This window comes from Gymnoscopelus microlampas (assembly GCF_963454915.1).
Source record: "Gymnoscopelus microlampas genome assembly, chromosome: 1".
NCBI classification, from domain to species: domain Eukaryota; kingdom Metazoa; phylum Chordata; class Actinopteri; order Myctophiformes; family Myctophidae; genus Gymnoscopelus; species Gymnoscopelus microlampas.
In genome coordinates this window covers 36,153,115-36,164,150 of record NC_139962.1, presented here as the reverse complement: position 1 = coordinate 36,164,150, position 11,036 = coordinate 36,153,115, and the positions used below count along the sequence as shown (strand labels likewise).

At 46.8% G+C, this 11,036-nt stretch overlaps 1 protein-coding gene across 1 annotated transcript in view; it reads right to left on the bottom strand.

Moving 5' to 3' along the window:
- Positions 1 to 344: 344 nt before the first annotated feature.
- The window catches only part of tshz3b (teashirt zinc finger homeobox 3b), a 49,797-nt gene continuing 39,105 nt past the window's right edge, over positions 345 to 11,036 (bottom strand). The window contains exon 3 of the mRNA XM_084065565.1: positions 345 to 5,926. Within this exon, the coding sequence (XP_083921691.1) occupies positions 2,235 to 5,926 (3,692 nt within the window). The 3' untranslated portion in view covers positions 345 to 2,234. The remainder of the gene's footprint in view (positions 5,927 to 11,036) is intronic.

Below are 11,036 nucleotides of genomic sequence, written 5' to 3'. Positions count from 1 at the left end.
ACTGTGTGCATAGGCGCGCGCCCGCGTGTGTGTGTGTGTGTGTGTGTGTGTGTGTGTGTGTGTGTGTGTGTGCCTGCGTGTTTGTCTCCCACACAACCTTGCTGCTGCTCACTGTAAACTAGACAGACGCTGACACACTCCCAGTCTAATGCGCTCATTAGGGACCGTGCAGCACACACATAATTGATAGCCATGACACACACACACACACACACACACACACACACACACACACACACACACACACACACACACACACACACACACACACACACACACACACACACACACACACACACACACACACACACAGAACGCATACACGTTATTGCAAAAAACGGGTTCCTTTTTTTAATGCTGCAGTAGAAAACAAGGTTATATGAAGTCATATAATGGGTGCTTCATTGTCAAGAACAACAACAACCGAAAAGGAAACAAATATAACAAGAAAAAAAAATAATAACCCAATGAAAAAACTCACGGCACAGAATGCATAACAGTGTCTGTGCTGTTTACATGCCGATATTTTACACGTAAGGATTATTTATTTATTTTTTATTATTTTATTTTTTATTATTTTTTTCATTTTATTTCTCTACACATGGCAGCTGTCAGTTATTTCAGCAAATTAACTGCCAAAAATGTAGCAGAACTTGTCACTCAAGAGGTTAGTGTAACCATGGTTACCTTTCGTATCCTGAAAAAAAGATAAAGCTGTGGGGTGGAATCATGGGTAGTGTAATTAGATGGAACCAAACGAGAAAAAATAAAACAACCCCAAAAAGGGACCTATCGAAAAGGCATTCAACAATATGAAACGACAACCGAGAGTGCGTATAAATAAGAGGTTACGTGTGAAATTTCTTCATTACTTCATAAAGTAACATCTCTTTTTGTACAGACTTTTTCTTTTTTTAAATCTTTTTAGTGTTCATACAGCGGCACATGTAGAGTAGTGTCTGGTAAGAAAAAAAACATCTTTAACCCTTTGAGCACGAATTGGAAATAAAAAGATTCACTTGTGGTCCTTTTGGCCCCTCCCCCCTCCCATTTCCATCGTCATTTGATTAAATAACACATTTATAAAACTATTGTGCAAAACAATTTCATTAATGTCTTCATATACTGTGCACCAGTAGATAGTCATAATCCTCTTAAATTAAAAAATATAGAAACAATGCATAATTTAGACAGGAATTAGTTTATATGTTTTATATACATTTTCTTTTTACACAGACCTGAATTTTTCATGAAGGTCCCTGATCAAACAACGCAAAAAAAGACTTCAGATTTAGTTTGTTGGCATCACGAAGCTACGGCGCTCGTCTTGAGACTTTGGGGGACGTTTGCCAGTCAAAGATTAAGCCCAAGACTAAAACATTCCTTTTTAAACACTTTCAAGGCTAGGATTAGACTCTGGAAAAGGTCTACTGTCTGGAAAACATGGACATTGTGGACAATGCAGTCACTGAGCATCTTATCTCACAATAGCTTGATTAAATTCCAATTTAAAATCTTGCTTCAATAGTGTTGTGGGTCTTAGGTGTAGAAGTGCTTTGACGTACTCAGAGGGTTAAATTCAAGATGCTGACACCAGCACAAAAATGTCAAGTAAACAAAAAGTAAGAGCGACAGAGGGCGAAAAAATAAAATAAAGCAGGGGAAAAAATTAAGTCATGGAAAGTGCACCAGATTTAGTTATAAAATGTTTAACTAAACTGTTTCATTTATGCATGCAGCTTATCACACCCCAGTGATGCCAAAATATAAAGGAACTTAATCCCATTTACACAAAATGTCAAAATACACACCACTTCATTTAGAATCTCTTTTTTTAAACCTTCATATACTGTATTTCATCAACGGCCAGCATATCTGTAAAACTGCACATATCACTCTCTTTTGCACAAAACACAAAAACCATGTGTCGGGCCAGAGTCAGGCTACCTAACGTACAAGTAAAACCAAAAATAAAATAAAAAACATAATCTCCGTACTGGCCTTCGGCCTGGCGAAGAAGAACAAATTATAATCATGTGCCAAAACTCAAAGCAGTAGTTGTATGGCATCTCTGTGCAGTTTAGTCACTTCAATGGTCCTTTTTTTTTTCTTTAAAAGAAATGTCCATGAAAGGCGAGAGAGAAAGACAGAGAGAGAGAGAGACAGAGAGACAGAGACAGAGAGAGAGGAGTGAGACATATAAAGAAAGAGTGCAGCATTGTCCTCAGCCAGTGCTACTGCTTCTCCAGCTCACACACATACATGAGGTGGTCCTCGGGGGATTTCCCGTGAGTCTTGCTCAGATGCAGTTTGACCGCGTGCTTGCTCGCAAAAGTCCGGTTGCAGAGCTTGCACTGGTGCACGGTCCCGCTGGCCTCCTCTTCAGGGGACGGCGCAGGGGAGTCAGCCGTGGGCAGGGAGGTGGGCATGGGGGAGGGCAGGGAGGTGGGTAAGGAGGAGGGGAGCGGGTGGGTGGAGGGGTGGAGGTTTGAGAGCAGTTTTTCAGACAGTCCTTTGGTGTGGCGTTGCTGATGGTGCTGCTGCGATATGTGGCTGAGCAGCTGTTCCCCGGACAGTTTGGCCAGGTCTCGCAGACGGAAGCCCAAGTGAGACTCCAAGTGGCTGACGTAGGTGGACGGCGAACGGATCTGGGAGGCGCAGTCGCTGCAGAAGAACACCGGGTGGCCGGAGTCCAGGTTCTTCAGGAACTTGGTGCCGCCGGTTCTCCGAAGCTGATACTTCACATTGGCCAACCAGTGGGATATGGTGGTCATGGAGAGGCCAGTGAAGCGAGAGATGTGCATCCTCTCCTGCGGGCTCAGGTCCGACATCATATACTTGCCGTCATTCGTTTGCCGCAGGCTGGCGGCAAACTGGGCTTGCAGAATGAGGAGGTGCTGGGGGTTCCAGTTGGACTGGCGGCCTTTACGTTTCTGAGCTGGTGAGATCTCCTCTGTATCGTCCTGCGTTGCCCCTTCGATGTCGGAGCGCTCGGACAGGCTGGTGGGTGTGGAGGACTTGGACACCACCTGGCTCTCCGTCAGGTTCCTCAGCATGTCTGAGATGTCCGACAGGGCGTTCTCTCTCAGAGGGGAGTTGGACATGAAGGACGCCACAGCAGCCGAGGCTTTTGCCATGGTGACAGTGGAGGAGGGAGAGATTGAAGATGGGGTGGAGGTGGAGGAGGAGAGAGCGGTAGAGCCCAGAGAGCCGCCGCCGCCGCCGTTCTTGTCGCCACTCTTGCCTTTGGTCAGGTCTATAGGCTGGTCATTGTTGTTGTTGTTGTTGTTCAGGTGGTGCTGGTAGAAGTAGCGGTCCAAGTGGTCATTGGACGGCTTTTTGGTCTGCGCCGGGGTGGAGGCAGCCACAGCTGCTTTCTCCGCCAGGCTGTTGCTCATCTTGAACAGCATGCTCATGGGGTCGAGGGAGGGCAGTGCGGGTTTCGCCGCCTTGCCCAGGTGGACATTCATCACCGACTGCAACGCGCTCAGGGGGTTAACGAAAGGCTGTTCTGGAGGGGGGTGGTCCGTGATGATGGCCGTGCTGCCGCAGAGCGAGGTGGGTAGGGGGGACATGGCGGCAGTGGGCTCTACTCCATTCTCTACGGGCTCCTTCTTGGCAACATCTCCGTTAGAGTCTCTGTGATTTTCTCCATTCCCCTCTACTCCCCCTACTCCACCTCCAAGTCTTTCTCCTCGTCCCACGCTCTCAGGGGTTTTCGAGCCGCCTCCCCTCCTATCCTTCGGGGATTCTCCCCGGTCCGAGTGCCCCGTCTCACTGCTACAGGGGGAGGGGGTGGTTCGTCTCAGGGGAGAGGCCCTCACCACTCCACTTGGCTCTCTCATCTTCTCCTCCACCTTGGCCACTTTCTCTGTCACCTTCTTCACCAGCTCTTCCATGGCATGGAAGTTGTTCTTGGGGAGAGGGGAGGTCTGCCGGCTGGGAGGGGAAATCAGGGGCTGGCTCTTGGCTGTGGGAGAGAGGATTTCTCCCCCAGGGAACATTGAGAGGTACTTGAGAGGGGAGCTCTTCCCCGAGTTGCCCAGCGAGAGCTTCATAATGTTGGGGAGCTGGTAGGCAGCATGTATGCTGGGGTAGCCACCCCAGCTGGGAGCCCCGTTCTGGGCCTTGTTGATGGCTGAGGTCACTGTGTTCTCCAGGGACTTGAGGATGTCAAACCCCCCTTTAGGACTGTCATCCAGGTCCTCCTCAGTCAGATAGGAGTATTTAGAGGAAATATCAAATTTCTCCTCAGGCTCTTCCTCACCCCCGGTTTTCCTCTCTTTACCATTGTTGGTAATGTGCTCTTTAGTACATTCCTCCTCCTTCTCCTCCTTCTTTATCTCTACAACCATGGCAGCAGGAGAGATGCTGGTGGGGGGAGGCACAGGGGCAGGTGGAGGGGAGAAGGCAGTAGCTGCCAGAGGAACAGACTGGAACTTATGTTCAGCTGAAGAGATGGCGACGGGAGCCGGAGGTGTCGATTCCATAATGGGCTTGCCTTTCTTAATGGCTGAGTTGGTGACTTTAATGAAATGTCCGGTCACCATCATGTGAGCGGTCAGCTCCTGCAGCGTATCATGGGAGCTGCCACACTCCATGCATTTGAGGATCTGTGACTTCCTGGATTCAAACTGCCAGGCATAGCTGGCACCGTTCTGGTGTCCATAGCGGTTGTTGGGTGTGATATAGGGGTTGGAGGTTTTATGAAGCATGTCACTGGTGTCCATGAGAGGGGTTGGTTTCGGTGTCGTGACCCCATTAGAGTCTGGTGAGCTGGGGATGTCTAGCTCGATTGGGGCTCTCTTCCGGGCAGAGGAGATGATCTTAGCTGCCACCGGTGTAACAGGCTCTTTCAGAGGCACTTTCTGGTAGTGTTTTGTCTTGATCATGTGGACACTGAGGTCCTGCAGGGACTCAAAGGAGTGACCACAGTACATGCACTTCAGCACCTTCTGGGCGTCTTCCTTCCCCTCCATCTCCAGCAGGGAGCGCTTTCTGGGTTTGGACCAACGCTTGGTGCCCTCACTGTCTGTCTCGTGGTTATCGTCGCGGTAGTGGCCCGTCTCGTTCATGTGCACCGTGAGCTCAACTAGCGTGTCGTAAGCCCCACTGCAGTCCTTGCAGCGGAACTTACTGGCACCGGTGAATATGGAGCCGTAGAGCTTGGTGCTCTGCCGGTACAGCTGGACGGTGCTGAAGAGGTTGGGCTCCATGCACCCGGTGGACACGGCCACCGGGTGCTGGTGGACCATGCTCAGTCGGTTGTGGTGATTTTGCGAGGCCTGTTGGAGGGTTTTGGCCACGGCCGTCTGGTGCCAATCGTAGCCTCCGCTCCCACAGCTGCTGCTGCTACTGCTGCTACTGCTGCTGCTGTGGCTGCGCGGGGGCTTCTCAGCAGGGGTCTGGGTCTGGGTCTGGGTCGGGGTCTGGGTCTGAGTCTGGGTCAGGTTCAGGTTCAGCGTGGACCAGTAGGAGTTAGTCAGGAAGGAAGTATAAATGGCCTTCATCTTCTCCAGGCTGTCAGCCACCTGCCCCGTGCTGGCCAAGATGGGGTCCTCTCCACTGGCCTGAGCAGCGGCATTGGTGGCAGCCATTATGACAGCGGAGGAGGGCAGGGAGAGCGGGTTCATGGCATCCTTGGAAAGGAGGGGGTCGTCTTCATTTTTCAGTGAGGAGTTCTCAAAGTCGGACATTCTGTCACTGGACTCGCTGAGGTGTGACTCGCTGTCCAGCTCCTGGCCGGAGAAGTCGGCAGCAGTGGGGGAGTCATGGAAACCAGTGGAACCCGGATGCTCCGTGAGGAGAAAGTCTTTGTCCTGGCACAGGAACTTGGCAACTGGCTCCTCCCCCTCCTCGGCAGAGTCCTCTCCATCCAGGTCCTCATCTAGTAGGGCTGCCTCCTTTTCGTCCTCAGGGACATATGCTGCAGCGAGAGAGAGAGAGAGAGAGATTTGTTAGAAGCAAAAAGACAGCATGTCTAATGATAGAGATCCTCTGTTCTGCATTCCTCGGCTGCCTCACAAAGCAGACAGCCGATAGAAACACAAGGCATTGGCATTCTCTTCTACTCCCCATGAAACAAAGCAATCACACAGACAACCACACACACAGACCATTTCATATCATAAACGAATGCTGTAATTCCATTTTAACACACAACCCCCCCTTTTGCATTTACATTGTTTTCAAATTGGAATCAAGTTGCCTCTCTCTCCCTTCCTCTCTCCACCCCCAGGTCTTTGTTCTGTACTGCAGAAAATCAGAGACAGTCAGAACGAGAGAGAGAAAGATAGAGATGGAGGATGGAAAGAGAACGAGGAAGGGAGGGAGGGAGGGAGAGGGGAAAAATGTCTCTTCAAACAGAACTTGCCACCTTATTCTTCTCAAGGGGCAACAGCTTGAAATTAAAACTAAATTTGAAATTAATGAAGCACATTCTGGTGGTGGCATTCGTTTCTGAAGTAATAAATTACTTGTATCAACCTCGGAGACAGCGGTTCCTGTCTGTCAATTAATATGTCTTACGCTTCTTCTGCAGACTCTAATGCATTCCCTAACAGACACACTCGCCATTTAAATTAAGCATGCATTTTCACTCATTACACTGCTCAGCTCTCGCCTCCTCGTAAATAAAAATAAATGTATGTACGTTTCCCGGCAACAAATCTCTCCCTGCAAAACCCATTTGCTTCAATTACCAAAGATTAGAAAAAAAGTTTAGAGTTATTATTTACAGTTTAGCTCGGGGGGAGAAGGCTGGAGGCTTTCAATTTATATTCAAATCCCTCTAGTTTAAGAATAATACCATGGGAATCATAGAGATAGGCATGGAGACAAATAGCGATTTTTTAAAATTATTTTTTTGTTATTTCTGCGGAAAGCGAAACAGAACATGAATAATACTGTGAACTCACACTTGCAGACTATCATTTTTTTTAAATATCAAAAAGCAGCGCGCACGCACACACACACACACACACACACACACACACACACACACACACACACACACACACACACACACACACACACACACACACACACACACCTCTTACTACACTACTATAATATCTTGAGTGTTAATCTAACTCAAAGAATATATATATATATATATATATATATATATATATATATATATATATACATATACATATACATATACATATACATACACACACACACACACACACACACACACGGGTCCATTTGGTTCCATTTGCACACCCTCGGAGGTTTCTCTTTTTCTGCATAGTGCTGATGAGTGAACGGGCGTTGGAGCAGAAGGGAGAGCGTCTTAACGTCAGTGGCGTGGTGCCTAGCATTCCTTCCTGTAACAGGCCATCACTCATCTGACCTGGTATGTAAACACACACAGGAACAGGTCAGTGGGAAGGGTGTGGCAGAGGAGAGCACATTCAGTCCCACTGTCCAGGACACACACATACAGCAATGATTCACTGAACACTGGAGAACTACATGCTTGCCTTATGTTCATGAGTTGAATTAGTTTATTGTTATCTCTCAAGATTCAGCTCAGCAGCTGAATGAAACCTTTTTTTTTGTGACGATGTGTTCCCAGATTGGTTTATTCTACACTGGAAAATACAAAACATAAAACCAAACAAAACAAGGCTAAAAAGACGCTTGTACACAGTCAGATTTTGTCACACAGAAAAAACAAACAACAAATTAAAACTAATTACTACTAAATTAAAACTAATTGCTAGATAACCAGCAGTTCTCTAGCATGGATAGTGTTTAATGTATGCTGTTTTGTAGGTGATGCATTGTTTGTAAATGTTTTGTATCTTATAGATAGCATCTTCCTGCCAACGGAACGCAAATTAGCTAAATATCTAACTCTGGCCCAACAGCTCTGTTGGGCATGGCATGGCATATATAATAAATAAATACATAATTAACAAACACACACGTCTCTATGACCTCTGCACACCTACTGTCACCAGTTCGATTCCTGCGTTGTTGTTTTTTTGTTGGTCGTGTTTTTCCAATGTGTTAAGAACAGACTGATGAATAGAAAAATTGCATTGGACTCTGTGTGCAAGGACCTTAAGAGTCAAAAACCTTGTCAGCGGCCCCTAGAGGCTATGCCGCTCCGTGCGCCCAACTGACCGACATTGCCATTAAAAATATATTTCTGTATATTGTTATTGTAATCACTACAACCGAAACCAGGTCATCAGTGGCATTTATATTATGAATGGGATTGATGACCTGGTATTTAAATGCCAGCAAAATGTGAGTATTTGCCCTTATACTAACAGGAAAACAATCCCATGGAAGCAGAGTAGTCTCCTGCCTATCGTTACTGTCGGGCAGAAACCTTGTATCACCATAGTTAAACTTTTTATGTGTTTGTGTGTGTGTGTTTAATCTGTAAATGAATGGGCTACTTCGTCATACAACACAAAAGTAGCAAAAAATAGCTGATCTACAAGCTCACAACACGTCGCATTGCAAGCTTGTAGATCTGCAATATATATATGTTTTAGGTTAAAGTAAAAGTGGTTTTGTAAAATTGTGTTTGTTTTTATGAATAATGAACCAATGAAAAGTATTAACAAGAGCTTGTGACTAAATAATAACTACATCTGGTCCGTTGGAACACTGGTTATTTTCTTTTTCTCCATTTCCTGAAAAGTAACAGTTTTGGACATACAAGGTTTGTGCGCGACAGCAACGCTGTACTGAAAGTCTCCTCGCAGTGTGTGAGCCTGGGTAACTGAGTACCTACACAACCTGCCAGCCATATCATACGACGCTCTTCAACTGTAGCAGACTCCCACCACTCACTGAGCACCGCGCAAGCTGCATACGTATATGTGCAGTGTGTGTGTGTGTGTGTGTGTGTGTGTGTGTGTGTGTGTGTGTGTGTGTGTGTGTGTGTGTGTGTGTGTGTGTGTACAGTATGAGCATGCCAGTACTGCAGTCGGCAGCGACAGCGAGAAGTCTCTGTCATTGTCAGGCCGCCGGTTGCCGTCGGCGATGAGACAACTCCGCCGTGGGATAAACAGATGCACAAAGACACTGAGATCCCAGTGCTCACAGGCGCGCGCGCACACACACACACACACACACACACACACACACACACACACACACACACACACACACACACACACACACACACACTCTCACATGCACAAATATTGCATACATGCATACATATTACAACAATATTCGCAAGCAAGCACACACACACACACACACACACAGAGTCTCACAGATTCAAATATGCACACACACACAGATACATACACGCACACATAGGCATGCACACACACATGCACGCGCGCACGCATCCACACACTCTCACACTGCTGCAGTCGAACAACTTTTTGCCTTCAGGCTATCTCTGGAGCTTGGTGGAACATGCAGTCTGCTGCAGTGTTGGATCTAACGAGCTAAAAGGATCCATTTCAAACGTTTCAGACATGTTATCCCACATTAAGTAAGGTTATGTGCAATTCACACATACAGCACTCCACACCGCCCATACTCTCTCACATCACACACAGTGAAGAAGTTAGTACGCTGACTCTGGCTGAATATCGACCACATCGTTCAAATTAAAATATTATCCTCTTATGAACAGTTTCCGAATTGGGTATGTTACTGTTATACTGTACATAAAATAAAATAAAACATAAAAAAACAAAAGTAGCTTCTGAATCATATAGCCTCTTAGTCCACCCCAATTCTCTCTCTCTCTCTCTCTCTCTCTCTCTCTCTCTCTCTCTCTCTCTCTCTCTCTCTCTCTCTCTCTCTCTCTCTCTCTCTCTCTCTCTCTCTCTCTCTCTCTCTCTCTCTCTCTCTCTCTCTCTCTCTCTCTCTCTCTCTCTCTCTCTCTCTCTCTCTCTCTCTCTCTCTCTCTCTCTCTCTCTCTCTGATGGATGCACCCGCCCACACACACACACACACACACACACACACATACGTGCAGGGCGAGCAGACCCACATGTACATGCCATCTGTTCTGAATCAGCCAAAACGACAGCTGTTTAAGAGAACAACGCTCTGGCTGAGGAAGCAGAGCTCAGAACAGAACAGAACAGAACAGAGGCAGAGAGAGCGGCACTCTCATCCAGGGCCCAACACTGATGTCAAAACTCCATCTGTAAAATACCTACCGCACAATCCATCTCAAAGTAGCTGCCGCTACGCCATTAGAGCACTGTGGGGAACAATATTGTGCACTGGGTCTCAACGTAGGGTGTGGGGACCCCCCCCCCCCCAGGGGTTTTTGAGGGGGTTCCCCAGCTAAATGATTTGATGCTTAGGATTAGGAACCAAACGGTCTGTATCGCCCGAACCAAATGGTCCATTTAATAATAATTAAATAATAATATTATATACAGTATAGCGCCTTTCAAGAGACCCAAGGACGCTTAAATTGCATTTGCATTAAAGTGCATTTGGTTCCATTTGTACACCTCTCGGGGTTAAATTAACACTGAGGATTTTAAATTGTACATTGGGGTCCCGCAGATGAAAATAACATCAAAAGGAAGTCCCTGGCCTAATGCAAATCAAAGTGGTTGGTCTTTGAAATTGAAAAGGTCAAGAATCACTCACATAGTGCTATCAAAGCCGCTGAGCACTGATGGTAATCAAGCTATAAGCTGCATTCACAAACACAGACATCCAAGCAAAACAGACTAAAAACACTTTTCTCCTTCCTCTTTTCACTCCTTGACCAGAACTTAGCAGAATACAGATGTGTGTGTGTGTGTGTGTGTGTGTGTGTGTGTGTGTGTGTGTGTGTGTGTGTGTGTGTGTGTGTGTGTGTGTGTGTGTGTGTGTGTGTGTGTGTGTGTGTGTGTGTGTGTGTGTGTGTGTGTGCACGCGCGCGTGCATGTAAGAGGGCTGCACGCTATGTCTTGCTCACTACATCGTGGTCTATCTCTGGAAACTTCATAGTGGGAGTTAATTTGTGGAGTGGAGCAAGGAACTGCACGGAGCACTGGACAGGGAGAGAAAAGAGACAGGAATAAATGTGTGAGGAAGGAGGA